The sequence below is a fragment of the Alexandromys fortis genome, unplaced genomic scaffold, assembly GCF_014885135.2.
Source record: "Alexandromys fortis isolate MF-2015 unplaced genomic scaffold, M_Fortis_MF-2015_v1.1 scaffold_23, whole genome shotgun sequence".
In the NCBI taxonomy this organism is placed as follows: domain Eukaryota; kingdom Metazoa; phylum Chordata; class Mammalia; order Rodentia; family Cricetidae; genus Alexandromys; species Alexandromys fortis.
This window is the reverse complement of record NW_026067907.1, coordinates 9,253,836-9,275,195: the sequence shown is the minus strand read 5'-3', so window position 1 is coordinate 9,275,195 and position 21,360 is coordinate 9,253,836. Positions and strand designations below refer to the sequence as shown.

At 41.8% G+C, this 21,360-nt stretch overlaps 1 protein-coding gene across 1 annotated transcript in view; it reads right to left on the bottom strand.

The window, feature by feature from the left end:
• Pacrg (parkin coregulated) overlaps nt 1-21,360 on the bottom strand; it is a 420,955-nt gene that overhangs the window by 349,429 nt on the left and 50,166 nt on the right. Inside the window, exon 2 of the mRNA XM_050135905.1 lies at nt 5,711-5,845. Within this exon, the coding sequence (XP_049991862.1) occupies nt 5,711-5,845 (135 nt within the window). The remainder of the gene's footprint in view (nt 1-5,710; nt 5,846-21,360) is intronic.

Genomic DNA, 21,360 nt, shown 5'->3' with positions numbered 1-21,360 from the left:
CAAAGAACTAAATTATAAATCAAGATTGTAGGAATGAGTGACGATTCCAGGGGCAAATGAATGGGGTGGCATCGTGTTACAGTGTGACTTACTTTAGAGGGAAATGACATTTTCAGATAAAGAGCAATCACCGTTTGGGGTTGGTTTTAATTGTAAGAAAATCAGTCCACATTTGAATAATATTAGACTAAGCAACTACTCTTCCTGGTAGGAAATGATCAGTTACGTGGATGAAAACAGTCACACTGACGGGGTTTGCAGAGCCGACGAATACCAGTGCTACTGAGGGGGGAGGATTAGGAAAAGAAGGAGGAAACACCAGTGGGTGCCTAACCGGGGCTGTCACTCAGCATAGACCAGGAGGTCTGTAAGCCACATCACTGGTTCTTTTAAAGACCAAGTGCACTATCTGAAATTTTGTGCACTGCATTTCCTGGCTTAGATGTTCAAGTCAGACACTGGGAGGGAATCGGTACATAATCCAGGGTGGGTGCTCGTGGTAAAACTCCTAGAACTACTTGTGTGTTTCTGAACCACAAAATACTGTGGACTCGTGTCAAACCTGCTGCTGCTGACTTCTTGCTTCTCCTCCAGAGATCTTTGTCTCTGGAGAATTCCTATGGAATATTTGCTGTGCAGAGTACTTCACAAAATATAAGTATAAAACAACTTCTTTGGTCTCTCATAATTAAAAAGGATGGCATTATGGTCCTTCAGACTGAAAATGAGTCCTAGAGAATTAGAGGCCAAGGTTGGCATCAGTGACTACAAAGGTAAATCCTGTACCCACGCAGCTCTGACGTGCTTGAGTTCATTCCAGAACGCGGCGATCTGCATGGCTCAGGGTCTGCTCAGCACCGCAGGGGAGAATGTGCCGCCACAACCAGGAGCCTGACCTCAGCCTCCTAAACGCTCCGCACTTCTCACTGAACTTCTTGATGCTCCTACCTCAGGTCCTAATCCTGGACCCCTGCTTCATCTTCTTAATTATGCTAACTTTACATATCTTGGGGTTTTTAAATATATAAGAAAACAGAAATCAAATTTTAAATAAGACAAGGTGTACATATACAATTGACTTATTTAGATATATACTCATTGATTAAAAAGTATTACAAAGGAGTATGCATACTCCTTTGATTTGATTAATACTAAGATACATATTTTTTTTCATAAAGAAAAAGGTCTCATGAGCAAAATTTAATCAGTAGGTAGCCGCATAATTAACACGCTCACCTTGGGGAATGAATCCTTATATGGCAAAATTTTGCTCTCTCCAGGTAGAGGCTATCTAGAGCCATCCTAAAACACTTGTGTCTTGTCTGCTGGACACAAGGGACGACTGAAAACTATTGACAACCTAATACAGTGGGGGAGCAGCTGGACTGCAGGGGCCACTGCTATCTGGCTGTCTGGACAGGACCCTCCTTGTCACATGGGAAGCGACCGCAGGTGCCAAGAGCGGGACTTGGAGACAAAGCCCAGGTCCAGGTGGTGTCTCCCCTTTGGTGACCATGTGAAAGGTTTATGATTTTGCTGCATTATATAATAATTTGCACATAAGGCTACAGGTTGTCTACTTCTTTGTCAAATCCATATAAAAATACATTTAGAAATTTAGTAGACACTAAAGCTTCTTAGTGGATGTCGCCCATTTTCACGGAGTCAAGTGTCACAGACTGACAGAGGTGAACTCAAGTCACATCTTCCTTATCAAAATGCCTATAAGATGAGAGAATAGAGATTCTTCGGGGCACCTGCAGCTCTCTTTGTCTTTAAAGTGAGCGGCTAAAGCTAGTGTGCCTATGATATTTTTCCCAACTCTCTTACCCAAGGTAAGCTAAAGTGGCTGTTTTTAAAGAAATAATTCTCGGCTACTAAGTAAAACAATAGTTTGTAAAACCATAATTTCCACAGAGGCCATTGAGATATACAAGAAATGAATTTTATTTCAAGTTTCTTTACCTGACTGTCCTGTGGCCTTACATTTCAGTTGGCTCCAGAAAAGCTCTTGGAAGAAGCATGGATTCTAGAAAGTGAAACCTAGAAGAGGGAAGGAGAAGAGCAAAGGGAGTGGGAAGGAAAAGGAAGAAGTGGCAGAGAAGGGAAAGAAGGAAGGGCACCTGCCAGATCTCACACTAGTCATGGAAGATGGAGGGTCCCTGGAGGCAGAAGCGAGGAAACAATGCCCAGAGTGCTGTGTTACTTTCCCTGGAAGTCCTTCTATAGTCCAAGTCAGTGTCTGGGTCTAATCCCTCCCCACCACAGCTGCCTCCTCCATGCACACATGGCCTGGAGCAGCACAGGTGGAGGGGACGTGTTGTGTACTCTTAGGCGGCTCTAACAGTTCTGTCTCCAGGATGCCCTGGGGAAATTTTAGGTAGAGCCACACCCATCCCACCCTAACCGCTGTCCTTGTCATTCACATTATATTTGTACAAGAAACTGAAGAATGGAAATCACAACAAGAAAAATCTCCAATACGTGTTCTAAGTTTCTGTTGTCCATGCTGGTATCTGAATTGCACCTTATCTAGACCACGTGGCTCTTCCATTTCTGTTCTTATAATGTCGATTTTGAAGATATCAGCTGCAAAATATCAGCGCTAAGAGAAATGTAAGAAAAGTTTTCACCATGCTTCTGCATGGCTCCAATAACTGCTAACGAGAGCTGCCTAGACACATTCTAAAAAATGCATAGTCACAATTCAAAAAGGATTCCAGAAACCATATTCTAGACAAGATCTAGTCATCATTCAGAGATAATAAACTGGCAATGGGTAGGACTATAGAAATGTCTGCTATATATAGTTCATAAAGTTTCATTTGTATTTATCAAGAAATTTACACAGACCCACACAGATATATCCTGCTTTTCATTCTCAATATTAATTTTATGCGGCCACCATCTTTCCAAGGAGTGTAACCTGCCTTTGTGTCTCACGCCAGGTCTTAATCTAGAGTTCTTCAGCTGAATGTGGTGACTACGTGGTGACTTAAATCAAAATTAATTAAAATGAAATAAAATTAAGGATCCAGCTTCTCAGTCTTGGTAGGCACATTTCCGAAGTTTGGTGGCCACACATGGCCAGTGGGACCACAGCAGCTGCAAACGTGCAGTGTTCCCACAGTCGTGGAGCTGTGGGACACCCATCTCCAGAGATTCAGGAGCAAACGACCATGTCCGTGTACACAGAACTATTCTGTCAGGTCAAGATGAGGGCCGGGAAGAGGCAAATGCCTCGCTCTGGCTTCTAGCATCTGACTGCATTTATTTATAAGGGGCTCTACGACTGCTTTTGCTTTATCAAGGTGGGTACAGCTAATCTTGAACAAGGAGAAGGGGATTTGATGACTTGGGTGGACTTCCTGTCCCTTGGCAGAGTGGAACTGCCTTTGGCACAGCTTACTGGCAGTGATCGCTAAGTATTTCAAGTACAGGGCTTTTGGAATTTTTATTACTTAACTGTACACACTCTCCGGGCCCTTGGAGCCCCCAACTGCCACGGGGAGTACTGAGAAAGGCCTATTACTACTTGGGAAGATGTCCCTGGACAGTCTGAAGTGAGAAAGGCACAGTGGTTTATGAAGAGGCATTTGGTTCTTAGGGTCTCGATTTTGTTTCCCACCTTCAGTATCTAAGCCCTGTCCTTAGCGATGGTACACTAAGTACCTCCCCTAATCCGCCTTAGAATTGTGCCCACAGAAAAGACAAAGAATAAACCTGAGTACACGGAGAGTGTCCACAAACTCATGTCTAATGACATCAGTGTCTTAGTTTGATGCCATAGTCATGCTGCAACACAGCAACAAAGTCCCGAGAGACAGACCCCACAGATTTTGGGGTGAGACATCTCTCCAAACTTGTGTACTATACAGCCGATGCTGGTAAACACATTGCTTCTTTTTGTCATTGCTTTTGGCTTACTCACTCAGTCCAGTAATCAATTCCCAGGCAGAAAGGCAGCACTTACCCTGAATGAATGTTAGACTTGCAAACACGAAATAAAAATATTTACCTCCTTATTAATTATTTCTTAATAATTTATTTTCAAGATAATTTTTCTAACCTCAGTACCTCTAAAGTTGCATTATTGAATGAGAGGGAAATAATCTATATTATAAATATAGATGTACTATGGATGTAATTTATGTGTAGGTTGCACTTACTTAAGATATCCTAAACCATTTACTTATAAACAATTAGAAAAATCCTAACATTAGTTAAGATTTTGAGAAACTTTCTGTTTCTTTATATGAACCAGATCATAGATAATCAAACACAAAATCCATGTGCTGAATCAAATACAAATGGGCCCAGACCCACGGTGTATGTTGAGAACATACACTACCATATTCCAAGTAGGTCTACTTGTTAGGCATCTTTACACACACACACACACACACACACACACACACACACATGTTCAGAGAGCACACCCCCAGTCAACTGGTGATGGATCAAAGGGAAACAAGGACCCTCACCTCCCTCACTAAAAGTGTACAGCAAAGTTTAATGATAAGGACTCTGCCATATTTTCGTTTTGTCATTGGTAACACATCTAAGTTCAGACGACTGCTCAAAACCTAGAAAGACTAGATACACACTGGATACAATCCACACAGCGCTCCCTGCTTTCCTGAGTGGGAGGGGAAAGGGTAAGTTTAATACATCTCCACCAGCTATTAGCCTGGTAAGTTCCTGAATTCAACAACTTTGCGTTTTCATGCTAATTTATCTGTTCCTAACTATAGACAGCTCACACATCCGCCTCCAGACAAAGGCACTGACGCCGATTTCTTCGGCTCTGTGTCAGTTGCTTCTTGTAATTGAGGATATTTGGCCTGAACCTTTTGTCTTCCTTAACCTGGTGTGATACTCGGCCTCCTGCGGCAGCTTTGCTGTCTTTAGGCAGAGAGGCCTTTTCAGGTGATAAATATCACCGAAAGCAGAGCTGTTCATAACAAAAATAATTAAATAGCAGAATTGCTTGGAGATGGCATCCATTCCTCAAGTTAAATGCAAAGCCTTCTCCTGTTAGACTGACTTGTTTTCAAAACCACGTTGGCAAGCCTTTGGAGGAAAGGCAGGGCCACATTAAGATGGCGTCAGTAGGTAATACATTTATTTTGAAGCCAATTAACCTTTTGTCGGGGGAGCGTTCGTGCTGTAATGGCTTGGCTGGCCGAGGTCAGCCTATAACAGGCAAGGATGACAGCCCTGTCCCAGCCGATGGTGGCGCGGAGCTGGGATGGAGGAGCCACCTTCTTGTGTATTCCACTCTGCATTCCCGGGGAGCACACATCCCTGACCCATCCATTTAGGTAATTAAAGCTTCCATTTGGAAGTGTCCTGCAGGAAGGTGAAATCTGGGGGAGATAAATGGCGGTTGCTCTCTGCATCCAGCCGCCAGGTCCATCATTTGATGGACTGCTGGAAACAGGCCGGGCTGCCAAGCTCCCATAAAAATAGAGATGAATTGGGCTGCAGACAATTCTCTACGGCGAAGCAGCTCTGTCATTTTCTTCTTTGAGGGCTATAATTTAATTGTTAGTCAAGGTGGATGGCTGACACGGGGCCCGAGAGCTTGCCCACCACCACTCCTTCTCTGAGAAATCACTCCCGTTTATTTACTTCGCAGCCAAGTTTGTTTGGCATTGGGGTGTCATGCCCGCAAGCGCAGCTGGCTGTCACAGCTGCCCAGACTTACCTTCCAGGCAATTTTGTTTCCTTTCGAGTCGTGCTCAAGGGCGATTGGGAAGTCTCCTCGCTCATAAAATTTTCGGAATGCCGTGGGCTTGGTTGGCCTCTCTTTAAATGCCCCTGCAGCTGGAGGGCCCCGCACCTTGAAGAGGGGGAAAATACTCTTTAACTTTTAAAATAGGTTTTTTAAAAAAACTTGGTAGAAAGTATATTTGAAATAAAGTCCAAACTGCTTAACCAGGGACAACAGAAATCTTCGGTTAACACAAACACATTCAGGGGCTAGCTTGTTTTTAGCTACATAGAAAGCACTTGTAACAGCCTGTGTGAAGAAGGGAAGCCAGACTTTAAGGGACACTCAACGGTGTTCAGAGTATCTGAACGGTTGTGACACTCAGGTATGTTGTCGGAGGATCATGAAACAGTAAATTTAAAATATTTCCTTTGAAGTCTCTGTTTCTCTCTATGTGTAGGAAAGGATGGCCTAGGTTATTATAAATATTAAGAACAAACTAAAGACTATGATATGAAATGAATGGTAAATTAGGGAGTTTCTAGAGAAGAAAGGCGACCTGCAAGGATGCATTCAGCAATCTCAAGTCCCAGGAAACAACATTAGAATGAACTGTATGAGAAAGTGGCTCTCCCCAACCTGCACTCTCCTTTAAAAGGGAAATGCTTTCTGTATTATTCGTGCTGAGTGTTAGCTTTAAATCCGCATTAGCTATATCCAAACTCACCCACTAAGCTTAAAACTGGATGCTAAATAACCTATTTATAAAAGTGCAGTCTACTGAATTGTTACAGTACAGACGAACATGTTGATCCCGTTTACTTGCTGTAAAAAGGTAACTTCCAGTCACTTCATATACTAGTTTAGCAGAATGACTATTTCTCTAACAATAAGGAAAAATAGACAAATACTTTAGCTTAGCTTTGTTTTATATTAATTTATAATGCTTCTGTTAAAACTTTCATTGTAAGAAATATATTTACATCTGCAATGATTTGATAAAGTACACACAGAATATAGGATGAATACATTGTCTCTAGTCCATAAGTGAAGTGGAGTATTTGGAACTGGGGGATATTAAGCCATAGGAATGTAGCGGGATGCTGAAACAGAGGCCACAGCACTGTTAGCGCTCGGGAGGCAGTCTCAGAGCGCACTGACACCCAGCGGGCCATTCCACCCTTTGAGAGCCGACGAAACCCTTCTCCAGGATTTGAAATTCATACTGATTCAGAATTACTCATCAGCACCACCACATTCAGCCAAATTCACCCACGTTAAAAATGGCCACAGACATCCAACAGCTATGTGGCACAGATTTCTGAGCCATGAGCTGGACCCAGAGGAGACTGTTTTATCTTATTGCTCACACAGGAACTGCACAGCAGAGACCCGAGCTGAGACGCTGCACTTTCGCACCTCATCAAGTATTAAATTTTGTGAATTAAGGGCTACCATTTTTTCTTTTGCCAAAAATTTTAAAAAGAAAATAAAGATTACCATGTGCCAACATGACACCATTTTAACACCACCAGGAAAAGCAGTAGACTAAAGTCTAAAAAGAGAAAACTTGGCCAAAGTAAGGTGTCATGAAAGCACAGACACCTCACTGAGTGGCGGTGCTGCGGTGCCCGGGAACTGTTAGTGTGTGGATGGGTGTGTATGTTGCTATCAGAGTCTATAGATGAGTGGGCAGCACAAATATCATTTGCTTTATTTCTCTTATTTGATTGTGTAGATCCCCGTGCACTTGGAGGAAACAGTACATAAATCCCATGCACTCTTCATGGAGTTTCCCTGGGGTGATATAGACTGAGGAGCTAGGAGACCATATCACAATTAGCCCGCTGACAATCATATAGACGATCATGGGATGGATCCCTGTTTCTCTTAGGTAGTTATATATACCCTTGGCATCAGTCCCAATCCCAGTTCTTTATCTCTTGATAGCCACTATCTCTTACTCATTTCTAGAACTTGTTTATTCCAAAAATCATATCGTGTATAATCCCTTGGAATTGACTCCCCACCTAGATGATTCCAAGAGACTTACATACACGTTTTTCAAAATAATTCAATACTTTCTAATACTAGAGAGTCTTCTGTGCCATGGACCTAGTACAGCTTATTAAACATCCACCAGTAAATGTATCTGGGAATTAGTCCTTGGGGACTAGTATAACTAAAACTATGAAGTTTTGTAAGTGGTATTATTTGTAAGTGGTAGAGAGTGTCCTTACCTTCTCCCACTTCCTTTCCTCCAAGTTTTTTAAATTATGGATGAATGCCATTTTTTCCAAATGTGGAAACTTTTCTACATCAGTTAATATGCTTGTGTGATTTTTCTTTTGGCCTCTTTGATAATGTGGGTTTCAGATTTGGGAAATATGAATTCTATTTCCTTAAGTTACCCAGCTATTCAAATCATGTTTCCTATTGAGTGAATTATGGTGGCTCATATTTTTGAGAGATTTGCCCATTTCACCTAGTTGATCAAAATGATCCACTAGTATGTTTCTCGAGTCTGCAGGATATGTAATGACATCCATAATTCATTTCTGATACTTGACAATTAGTGTCTCCTTCGTTGTCAGTATGTAGATGTTTACCGTCTCTCTGTGGAGACTCATTCTTTGCCTCCACATCTACTCTATGGTTTGTGCTTTCACATTCAGTTGTGTTTATTTCCAGTTTTCCTACTTGATTTGCAATTATCTTTCTTTTTGTTTTATAGAAGCTTAGATGACTGATTGGAGAGTTCCCTCTTTTTCAATGTCAGCATGCACTGCTGCAGCTTTTCAATGTTGGCAGGCATGGCTGCAGCTGTTCAATGTCGACATCCACTGCTGCAGCCTTTCAATGTCTGCACGCACTGCTACAGCTATTCAATATTGGCATGCACTGCTGCAGCCTTTCAATGCCGGCATGCACTGCCGCAACCTCTCAACGTTGGCATGCACTGCTGCAGCTGTTCAATGCTGGTATGCACAGCTGCAGCTGTTCAATGCTGGTATGCACAGCTGCAGCCTTCCAATACTGGCATGCACGGCTGCAGCTTCCTCAACACTGTCCTGAGAGCTTTCAAGGCTGTTAGAAGTAGCAAATAATTTTCACCTACTCCACTGATTTTCAAAACTTTCCTGGGTTCCTGTGTACTATTTAGATATATTTTCAAATTTGTTGAAGTTTGCTTTATGATCCAGAACATCGCTTAATATGGTAAATATTCTGTAGCCATTCCTAATACATACATGTTCTCTGTTACTTCTTAGGGTGTTTAGATGTTTTGATTAAGGCCTGTCATAGTCAGACTTCTACTGCTGTGATAAACATCATGACTGAAACCAAGTTGGGCACAAAAACGTTTATTTCAGCTGAGGAGTCAGGGCAGGAACTCAAGACAGGAGCCTGGGGGGGGGGCAGGAGCTGAAGCAGAAGTCATAGAGGGATGCTGCTTAGCGGTTTTATCTCCATGGCTTGCTCAGTCTACTTTCTTTTACAACCCAGGACCACTGACTCTGGGTGGGCACTGCCTACAGTGGGTTCCGCCTTCCCACAGGAAGCCCTACAGATCTGCCTACAGACAAGCTGATGGAGATGTCCCTCAGTGAGATTCCCTCTTCCCAGACATAAGTAGGCTTGTGTCAAAGTAACACAAACGACCAGCTTGGCCTCATCTCCTGATAAAGGTGCTGCGTTTCTCTGTACTCTTTTGGCTTCCTGACAGTTATTTTACAAGCTGGTAAAAGAGGACGGCTTTCAGCGACAGCTGTGGCTCTGTCCAGTGCTCTGCGCATCCACGATGCTTGCTTCACGTATTTGGTCACACTCTATCCTGCTATGTTCACACACACTTAGGGCGTTTATAACGACTAGGCAGAATGACCATTTTTAATATGGATTGTTTCTAGACTAACTTCTGCTTCATGGTGCAATGATCCTCTCTGCCTCTGAAAATTCTCCTTTGTAATATACCTATAGCCATGTCAATTCCTCTTTCTTATAAGCAGAGTTGGAATACTAAAGATATTTTCCCATAGACTTTAAGCACCAGAGTTAGGGGAAAGACAGGTGCTCTGGAAGAAGTAAGATATATATTAGAACACAGGTGTGGGGTACTTCTCTTTAAAAAGATAATCGAAATTACCTTTTAATTAGCATTTATGTCATACTATCTTTATCCATTTCCTTAAACTTTCAACATGACTTTCATTATATTTGAAGATTTTTTAGATAATATAACATTGATCGTATTATGTAATTCACTTTACCAGTCTCTGCCGTTTACTTGGTATACTTAGATCACTTACATTCAGTGTACTTTTATAGTAAGAATTAGTATGTCATTTTTATTTGCTTTGCTTTTTCTTGTTCAATTTTTAAAAGTTATTTTTTCCTTCCTGTGAGAAATTGGATGAATTTAGAGTTACATTTTGATGTGTCAGTTTGAGTATCACTATAAAGATTTTTTTACAGTGATTGGTCTAGCTATTACATTATATGAATAATATATCTTAATTATTGGTATTGTTAGCAGTTCTTACAAAATGTAGACATCTCATATATCTACATATTCTATTACTATTATAATTGCCTAGATTTATCCTTCTACATGATTAAGAGCCACATCAAACTCTCAGGCTCTCAGGCATGGCTTATTTTCTTCCAGACAACCTCACCTCCTCTCAACCTCAATCCTTAAACTATCCTTGTACTTACTCATATCTCCCCATGTCCTTCCTCCCAGATGTCCCTAAAGTCTTTCCTTAATGCTTCCTTTCTGACAGACCTCTCTCAGACATTCTTTCAGGATAGAGATGCTGAGAACACGCTCTCTTAGTTCTCAGCCATCTGAGAATGACCCGGTTATATTTCAGAAACAATATTTCAGCAGGTTATAGCATTTGCCACTCACGTTTTTTTCCTTTAGACCTTGGAAAACAGCACTGCTTCTGTGTCCCCTCCACGGGTGCTGGAGACAAGTTCATTGTCCTTCAAATGTCTGACAGTTTCCTCCATACCCTAGGACTCCATCCTTGTCCTTGTCTTTAGTGTTCAGAACTTCCTGATACACCTTGGTATGCATTTCCTGTTTGAAAATTTCGCAGCTCTATGAACGTGAAGATTGCTCACTCGCTAAGTTTGTGTACCTTCCTTCTTTGGATGACTCTTCAGACATGACTTCTCTTTCTCCGTTCTTCTTTATTCTGAAGACACTAGACTTTACATTTTTATTGTTTTTCAAGGTTGTATCATTGTTGCTCAGGTTGGATGGTTTTTGCTGTTTAATCTTTATGTTTGCAGATTCTCCCTCTCTTCTTTCTACTCTGCTCTTGAACCCAGTCTTTTTGTTGAATATCAGGTACTATTTCTTTTAATTCTGAAACGTCCATTTGATTCTTCTTTCTTTTTTGCTGGGACTTTCTATTTCCCTACTATTTTCATCTCATCAAAACATTTTTAGCAATGGGTGGGTTAATTTTAAATTTTTAAAACCTATATCTAACTTTTCTGTTGATTTGACACTGATATTTATTGATTGTGTATTTTCATCCACCTTGAGTTCTTGTTGAGTTTGGGTGTGATATGAACATTTAGCAGTTGTATAATATGGAATTCTGAATTTCTTTTCTTCCCTCCTCATCTACTTCTTTCCCTTGTTTGACACCGACAGGCCCTCTTGCATAGGAGTGCAGTGTGACTACTTGCATCACAGAGAGGAGAGAGGCTCAACAAGCCCCTCCCTCAGGTTCTACTTACACAGTTGCCAGAGCAGGCAGTTGTTGGGAGTTGTTACTCACATGGGGGTGGGCTTTTCCTTAATGCAGCTGCCTTTGAGTCCCCCATGCTCCTATATATAACTCTAATGAACTTAACAGTCCACTAAGCCAGATATAGATAGAATTGTTTCCTTGTCTGTGGTCAGCGCCCTATCTTCAGTGAATGGGTATTTGCTTATGTGTACCCATGTAAAGTCATATGAGAGATAGACAAGTACTCTGCTACTGAACTATAGCCCGCTCTGAAAAGAGTGTATCTGAAACCTTCTGTTTAAATCTCTTCAGAAATGTGGTATAAACTGGGATAGACGTATTCATTTCTGCTTGGATCTATCTGTACTAAGAAAGGGAGTGGCTTCTAGCACCCATAAGGCCCACGATAGCTCCCAGTGGGAGTGAGTGGTGCTCCGCTCCCAGCACCAGATACAGTGGGCTGGCCCACTGGACAGTACTGTAGCTCTGTCTTTCCACCAGGGGCCACTCTGGTCGAAAAGAGGGCAAGTCTCTCTGTTGAATTAGGAGCGGCGGCGCTGCGTCCCCGGCACCCGGCCACCCGCATGGCTAGCTTATGCCCAGAAATAATTACACGGAAACTGTATTCTTTCAAACACTGCCTGGCCCGGCTAGTTCCAGCTTCTTATTGGCTAGCTCTTACATATTGTTCTAACCCATTTCTAATATTCTATGTAGCCCATGAGCTGGCTTACCAGAGAGGATCTTAACCTGCATCTGTCTGGAGCGGGAGAATCATGGCGACTCCTTGACTCAGCTTCTTTTTTCCCAGCCTTCTCTTCTGTCTACTCCGCCTACCTAATTTTCTGTCCTATGAGGGCCGGGGCAGTTCCTTTATTATTAACCAATGAAAGCAACAGATAAGAAACAAGACCCACCTCCATCATCTCTCATTCCTATTAGGTGGGACACAAGGAAGCCCAAGCTCCCCCAGTGTCTCTGCTGACTTCACAGGCATGGGCACCTTCACTAACTCTAGAACTGAAATGCACAGTGCCACCTTTCAAACCCTCGGCTACAGCCCCTGGGTAGAAATTTGCTAACCAGGACCTTCCGAAGTTTCTCTTTTTCTGGAAGTCAGCTGTTACGCACTAAGCCCACCCTCATTTATTTGGAATCACCTTTCCCCTGTGCTTTATATTTATTTTGAAAATCATTTCTTTTCCCCCCTTTGCCTCTTCTGTGATACATACTGCAATTCTTTTGATTCTGAACTCAAATTCTAACTGTTCAAATATTTGAAGGAATGAACATGTTTCTCTCTAAGGAAGCCTACAAGGCTTTTTATAAATTGATACAGACAACTTTCAGTTCTTTCTTCCCATAAATTTCCATGTACTCCCTACAGGGATGATCCATGCCTGAGGGTCCATGGAAAGTCTATGTTTGAAGAGGATTTTATAAAGTAACCTGTGTTAATATGCAATCACTCAACAATAGGAGATTTTCCTCTCGAGCGTCTGCCATCTTCTGTCTTTATTTTACTACTGTCATTTATTTTAGCTTTGAACATTTTCACTTTTTATTTCTGCTATGAATCTATTTGAAATGAATTCTTGTTACCTCAAAATTCCAGTTTGTAAAAACAAATAGGACATTATTAATTAGCTCTCCTAGTGTAGTAGATGGACCCTCTCACTGAGTCCTTAGAAAATACTTTCTTCATTTCAAACATATTCTGTGTCTGTGTGTGTGCATGTATGTGTGTGCATGTATGTGTGTGCTTTATAAAGGAACAGAACATATTTTATAACCTACATGCATTCCATCCTAAATAATTCTTGGAGCCAATTCATTAAAAACAAGGTGAAACAGAATGGCTCCAGACAGAGAATTCGGGTATTATTACCAGAGACCACACAGAAGATGAACGCTGGACTGAGCAACTTCCAAAACATATAAAAATATTGTTAAGGATTCTTAGGTAAGTTCTATATTTGTGGAAGAGGAAACATTGTAAATTTTATTTTATGTCTTAAGATTTCTACTCTGATTTATTATAAATAATATAAAGCAAACAAGACCCATAAATCAAAGTAGCTTTGTGGGAAAATGCAATTAAGATTGCCCGAATGGTGGGGACAATCCGTAAACCAATTAGGAAGAGTGGATGTCACAGCAGAATGCTTTTAATAAAAGCTAATGCACTTGGGAAGCAAGATATTGAATGCAGTTTGAAATGACTTCAGATGACAGAGTACTTTGTATGCGGGCATTTATTGAATGTTCTGTAATGGATTTAAGACTCAGAGCACTGTATCTGTCATAGGGCCACAAAAGTAATAATAATAAGTAGGAAGGAATTTAAGGCTCTCTCAAACTCTCCATCATAAAGTTTAAATTTTTTCTTTTCATTATTTTTATTCTTAAGCATAAACCGGAGCTGTAAAAAGAAAGGACGTTTATTCCAAATGGAAAGTCGACAGTGGATAATTCAAATTAGTCCATTTAGCTAACTTGCTAAAACACTGATACCCCGAGATGGCAAAGATCGTAATTCCCAGTTGCATAAGCCGCAACCTGGACCCGTGACACATTAGAGCACAGCTGTTGTCCTGGACCTGTGATACATTACAGCACAGCTGTTGTCCAGCAGGTAGGCATCTCTGCCGTGCTCCTGAGTGCCTGCTGGACTGGGGCCTGGGCTGTGTGTGTGCAGCCAGCATCCTGGATTCTGATTCACGACTGCTGAGAGTGAGTTTCTACCCACTTTGCTCACTGTAATTGTTTCTGCTCACCCCAAGTTCTGCCATGCCTAAGGCCACCAAATGAACAAATAAGGAAAATGCCAACAGAATTAAGATGATAAGCACACTGAGTAGTGGAGAATGTGGAGAAAGCCCAAAGCTTTCAAGATTGCCGAAGCGAACTCCTACTGTAGGGGCACTGGTGAGGTGACTTCTAGCGATGTATCAACTTAATGATGAAATGGTTCTTACAGAATAGGGTGTGTGTGTATGCATGTGTGCGTGTGTGTGTGTGTGTGTGTGTGCGTGCGTGTGTTTAGAGCAATATAGAGGCAGATTACTACATATGAGTTCCTTAAAAATCAGACACTGTAGGCAACAGTCAGTGGCAGGAAAACTAGCTTTTTAAAGATGAGTATTCTGCCAAGGCCTAAAATCAAAGATATAAAACAAGACATTAGTGTCACTCTATATATCATATTGTTCTCAAGAGTGGCTAAGCTGTCCCTTAGTTAGGAGACGGTAGAGTCAAGTAGCAGAGCCTGGGGCATTGTATGATGGAAGCTTTCAGTGTGAGGGCAGCATCCGTAACAAAGATAAATGCCCTCGTGTGTGGTTTGACTAATATTACTGGCACGCATTTTCTATCTTTAAAAACCTTTAACTGATTCTTCGTGGATTTCCCATCATGCATCTCACCTCACCTATCTCCCCAACTCCCACTTCCGCTCTCAGTCCTTGCAACCTCCCCACCATAACAAGATTTAAAGATACCCCCTCAAAAAAACCTGTAAAACAAACCAAACAAAAACAAATAAAAAAAATTTGGCATGGAAGCTGTGGTGTGGCCTCATGTGTCACACAGTGTACCCTTTAGTCCATGAACCTTTTAAGTGTTCATTGGAATGAGTCATTGGTCTGGTTCAAGGCTTCTGCTACCTGGCACATATTTTCAACAAAGCCTTATGAATTGTGAAATTGCTTTACATACAAAGAGCTCAAAAAGGCTGGACAAGCTGCCATGAGTCATACTGTTTGGTGACAGCTGAAATAGGCAACAGTAAATCCCTTTGTGTCTAAAGAACATGCTCTTAGGTGCTTGATGCGGACAGAGAATCACCTGACAGGTGCAAGGTCTGTGGGGTTCTGTGGGATTTGTGGGCTCCCTGGGATTTGTGGGCTCCCTGGGATTTGAGGATTCCATGGGATTTGTGGGTTCCGTAGGATTTGTGGGCTCCATGGGATTTGAGGACTATGGTTGACTGAGAACCAGAAGTAGAACTGAGGCTTAGGTCTCAATATTAAAAGGTTACAAATAATCTATGTAAATCACACAAATAAGAACAGACTGAAGAATGTTTGGAGGAACATTTGTAATAAGTTATCATTCTACCATCAATTAGCAATTTGATACTTCCCCTTTGAAAGTTTCCGGAAACATATATCCTGTAGATATCATACTTTTACACTTTTAGTGGCCTTTCTATTTAGTGTGCTTTATTTTCTGTGCAATATGCTATGTTTTTGCTACTAATATTAAAATTTCAGTTTTCATGGATAAGCAAATTTACACCAACTATTGGCAACTATATTTTGGCTACCCACCCTCTTTTCCATTGTAATCATACCGTTAGGCACTTCCGGCATAGGTGTTCTGTATTTTGTATTATTCTCTTAAGATACATTCCTACATTATAAATATAGGTTAGGGTTTATATACTTTATGATTCTTGATATAATTACTCTCTAATTAAATAGAAGAGTGGGTCACTACTGCTCAGTTGACACACTGTGCTTAACAAATGAAGAGGTTCACAGTCTCATTTTTGTGTAGGTTTGAATACATACATATATATATATACACACATATATATATACATATATATATATATACATGCAGCTGTATATTCTGCTCTTTTCCACACTGGTACCAATTTGCACAAGAACTTTATGTTAGGGGGCTGGAGAGATGGCTCAGCGGTTAAGAGTATTGCCTGCTCTTCCAAAGGTCCTGAGTTCAATTCCCAGCAACCACATGGTGACTCACAACCATCTGTAATGAGGTCTGGTGCCCTCTCCTGGCCTGCAGGCATACACACAGACAGAATATTGTATACATAATAAATAAATAAATATTTTTAAAAAAAAGAACTTTATGTTAGAAGATATTAAACACTGAACTGTTGATCAAAATTCTTTTCTTCTCATCTTTGGGAAGGTTTTGAGATTTTATAGCAAAGTCCCTCTGTCTTTTTATTTGCTACCTCTAGCTATGCCTTCTCTAGGTCATTCCTTTGTGTGCTACCTCATGAATATTCAAACAGACTAATTAAATTGTATCTCTCGTCTGCTTATGATCCATAAGCGATTACTTATTGACATGCTGTAAAGACCCCTGGGAGTGGATTGCAGTCTCTGCAGTCAGGCCTGAACAGGCAGCATCAGACACAGCCAACCAGAGCATGCCTTGCTTCCCTCAGTTCCCTGGATTTCACAGTTCCATCAGCCTGCAGTTAATTCTCTCTGTGTACCACCCTGTGCTCTCCCCTGCCCGTTGCCCTAAATAACTGGGTAATTTCTGTTGCCTTCAAAACCAGCAGTCACCTCCCACCCTGGAGCTCAGATATTCTTCACCTGGGGTTTATGGGATACACAGCTATGGTTGCCCACCATGCAAGTGGACTGTCGATGAAAAGGCTTGCCTGTGATAAGATGGTGGGCTCAACTTTTGGAAATTAATCTTCCTTTTAAAGGAAAGGAGAGCATATACAGAGAGAACAGCAAGAACCTCAGATGGTCCCTGAATGCTCAACAGGAAGATGCTTTTATAGGAAAATAGCAAAATGTTCAAGAGTGGTGACAAGAAAATGGAAAACGCTACAAGAATCAGGGAATGAGCGGTTGTTTGGGGATTCAATGATGTGAGAAGGGCGTTTAAGAAGAGGACCTAGACGTCCATCTGCCATGTTACTCTAGCAGTCAGTTTGATTAGGCTGAGCACTACTGTAACACTGGTGCTCCCAGAAGTGGTTAGCTCATAAGGAATGGCCTCGACAACGGTTTATCTACTGATGGGCTGCAATATGACTAGAGAGCTGGGTGGTGGTAGAAGTGTGGAAGCTGAGCCCAGAGCAGAGGGAGTGAGTGACTGGGCTGTGTCTAGGAAGGTGCACGCCGGCCCTGCCCCTTTCTATTCATCTGCATCCCAGCTACTGTGAGGTGAGCCGCTGGCACACCACCTAATGCCCTCACGTCTCAGCCTCACCTCTGGCCCAGGGCCATGGAAACAATGGTGCAGTGATAGAGTGGAAAGCAGACTGCACCCCACTAAGGAATTAAGGGGAACATGAAACTAAACCAGATGTATTTTATGGGAACTGACCCACACTATGGCATGTCAAAATATGAATTAATAGCCAGATGTGATTGTTGAAGTAGAGAAAAATGTATGGTAATTATAAATAACCCAGGAGGAGTAAATAACACAGGAATTAATAAATTACTGACCCCCAGAAGCCAGATGTGTTTAAGAACAGAAGATGTATATGTAACTAATAATTTTATCTAAAATGGCCAAAGTACTTGTGCAGCCTTGATTTTTCAGTGTGTAAAAATTCACAAGCTCTCCACACTCAGGAGGCTGAATCATGAAGACTGTTGCAAGTTTGAGGACAGCCTTGGCTATACAAGCAAAGTCATAAAACTGAATATACACAGAGGCCAAGAATAACACAAATTGAAATAATCTTAAAAATAGAGCTAAGAGGGAGATGGCTCAGTTGATAAAGTGCCTGATATACAAGCATGAGAACCTGAATTTTGATCCTCCTCCACATCCACAGTAGGGGCAGAGACATGGCTAATCAGGTCAGACCTCTTTGGTCAGACAGGCTAGCCAATCTGAGAGCACTGGGTTCAGTGCTTGACTCTATAGACAGAGTAGAGAGAAACTCAGCACACACACACACACACACACACACACACACACACACACACACGGACACGCACACAGGAGGGAAAGAGAGGGAGAGAATAGAATTGAGAGGTTATTCCTAAAACAGACTTCACATACAGTCACAAATCATAAGCCTTGGTATTACTGGAGACAAAAAGACAAGCCAAATATACTTTTGTAGATGGAAGTTTCTGTCCTGCCTGGTCCCATAGTTTTTCATTCCCAAAGAAACAGAAAGAGGCTTATATTAGTTATAAACTGGTTGGCCTATTAGCTCAGGCATATTATTAACTAGCTCCTACAACTTAAATTAACCCATAATTCTTATCTGTGTTTAGCCACATGACTTGGTACCTTTATCAGTGAGGCATTCTCATCTTGCTTCCTCTGTGTCTGGCTGGTGACTGCAGACTGGGTCTTTCCCCTTCCCAGAATTCTCCTATTCTGGTCACTCCGCCTATACTTCCTGCTTGGCTCCTGGCCAATCAGTGTTTTATTAAACCAATATGAGTGACAAATCTTTACAGGGCACAAGAGCATTTCCCACAGCACACTATTTCCAATATAGACATAATTTTAGATAAGATATGTCCAGAATCTGTAACAGAATAAGAAGGTGGCGAGTAACACAACATGTCAAGCTCTGCATACTCAGGAAGCCACCCCTTGTCCTTCCATCAGGAAACACCTTTTTATCTTTACTATTTGCCTACATTTTTCAGTGGCTCCAAACAGAAAGTTTCCTCTAAGCCCAAATTTTATATACCGTCCATCAGAAATGATTATCCCAGAAGCTACATCCTAGATGTGTTTACCCATGTGCTTCCTAGCTAGTAACAATGCGCCACAGGCGGTCATCTGAGTTTTCTGTGTAGTTCTTGTATTCCAGTAATGATTTATTGTTCACACAACTTCATAACAAAAATTCTGATACTGATGAATCAATATATTTTCTGTCTGTGTGAAATATCCATTACAAAATACACATTTCTAACTTGAAAATTCATTTGTACAAATAGAAAAGTTTCACTAAAAATCTGTGGTTTCTGTGATATTTAATGAAATAATTTCATATGGCTAAAAGTACTCACGGAGGCCACTTGATACGGCTAGTCTGAATGAAACCGAAGCCAGTTCTGTGTATACGCAATAAGAAGACTTTGGTTAGCACTACATAGTGATTTTGGCAAAGCAAAATGTTATGATGCGGTTTTTCTTGTGGGTAAGTTGAGGAACTCATAATGTTCTCAGTGTAACAGAATTTAAGTTAAAACTTCTTCCTTGCTGGCTAACGCTTAAACCACCAGAGGGTGCTGAGTCGGCTGAAAAGGCACCATGGGTCTTGCCCACCTGAAAACCTTGAGCCAGAAGGCTGGCCTGCCAGGCAATTGTGGCTTGACATCTGAGGAAGTAACCAACTGCCCTTTGATTGGATTTGAAGTTAGCCCCATGGATGGGGTAAGGGTACTAAGTATTAAAAAATCACCTACCAACCAAGGTCTTGGGAAGTCATAGGCCTATGTGGGGAATTTACTCCTGAGGTAAAACCAAATTGGCATCAAACTGCCTCCTAAAAACATATACCTCTGCTTATAGACAACAGTTGCTTCAGGCCTGCTCAAACACCTTCTCATTACAATGTATAGTGATGAATACAGAGACTCAGAGCGACCCAAGATGTTGAGAATAAGTGATACTTTGGGGCTGAGCACAAAACGAGACATTTATACAACTCCCTTGAAAAGGTTCAAAGATCATTGCAGAAGGGGGCAGGAAGCATTCAGGAGCTAGAAGATAAGGGAAGGGCTGCGCAGTGACTGATCTCCAGACTCCACATAACCACCACAGCCATTAATTCACAACCGTGCTTACCTGCAGTGAGCCTGCACACGACCGGCCCTGTCAACAGTTACTCATGGCAAAAGGGTACTCATGCGACCCTACACTCTACCGCCGGACTATTGGCTGCTGAGAGATTCTGGGAAAGAGGGGATCATTGTTTTAGTTGTGTAACTACTTCTGAGCCTACCAGACTCAAACAAATAGCGCCAACCCTATGCTCAAAAGCATCACTGAATAAAATCAAAGGACATGGATGTGAGAGAAAGATTTGTAAAGATCCAGGATGGTCACTGTGTGCTGTGTCCATGTAACTAAAATAAAAAAAAAATGACTATAATGCATAGTAAAATGAAAAATTTGTTCATGAACAAAATTAAGAAAAATGGTGTCAGACTTTGATTTTCCATTTGACTATATGATTTCCAGTGCCTTGTTTCCCAAGGGATGTGCAGCCACTCATGGACACCAGTGCATCACAGAACACAGCATCCGAAAGACGCTGAAGCCACACATGGAGGCCAGCACAGCACAGGAGACAGCATCCGAGAGCTGCTGCAGCCATGCATGGAGGCCAGCACAGCACAGAACACAGCATCCGAGAGCTTCTGCAGCCATGCATGGAGGCCAGCACAGCACAGGAGACAGCATCCGAGAGCTGCTGCAGCCATGCATGGAGGCCAGTGCAGCACAGAACACAGCATCCAAGAGCTGCTGCTAGGACTCCTGCAACACTAAGTGGGGGACTCCTGGCCTGCCTCCTCTCGTAAGTGAGGGCCCCCTCCCAGACCCAGATTTCTCATGTGAACCAAAGAATTCCTCATGGGCTCAGCTTCTTCATCTATAAAATTAAGAGGAACCATTGACTGGCCTCTCAGATTCTTTGTACTTTTCTACTCCTTACACGTGTGTTTATTAGTTAAATATGAAGGGTATGCAATAACAAAAGAGAATTCACATGCTAAGATACCATGAACTCCTTTGTTGGGCTCAGGAAATACGTCCCCGCGGTTGTTTCCAGGCCAATTTCCCTTAGCTTGGTTAAGAACAGTATTTCCTTTTCAGAGACGCTGATTTCATTGGGTCTACTTGATTCACAGGTGCTTCTGCAACAGCCCCCTTCCATGTGATGTAAGGAAGACACAGGAAAGGACTGCGAGCCAGTTACAGCCAAGGCATTCAAAATCTGTGAATAAACTCAGACACTTGGAGCTGAGATTTTATCCAGCAAGCTGTTTCTCTACTGCCTAAAACTGTCCTTATATCAGTAATTAGACTGAGCAATTAGACCTCATCTGTAGAATGTTTCTGTTTACATTAATAGTCCACAGTGTTCCTTTAAATTCTCCATTGTGGGAGGAAGAGAGAAAA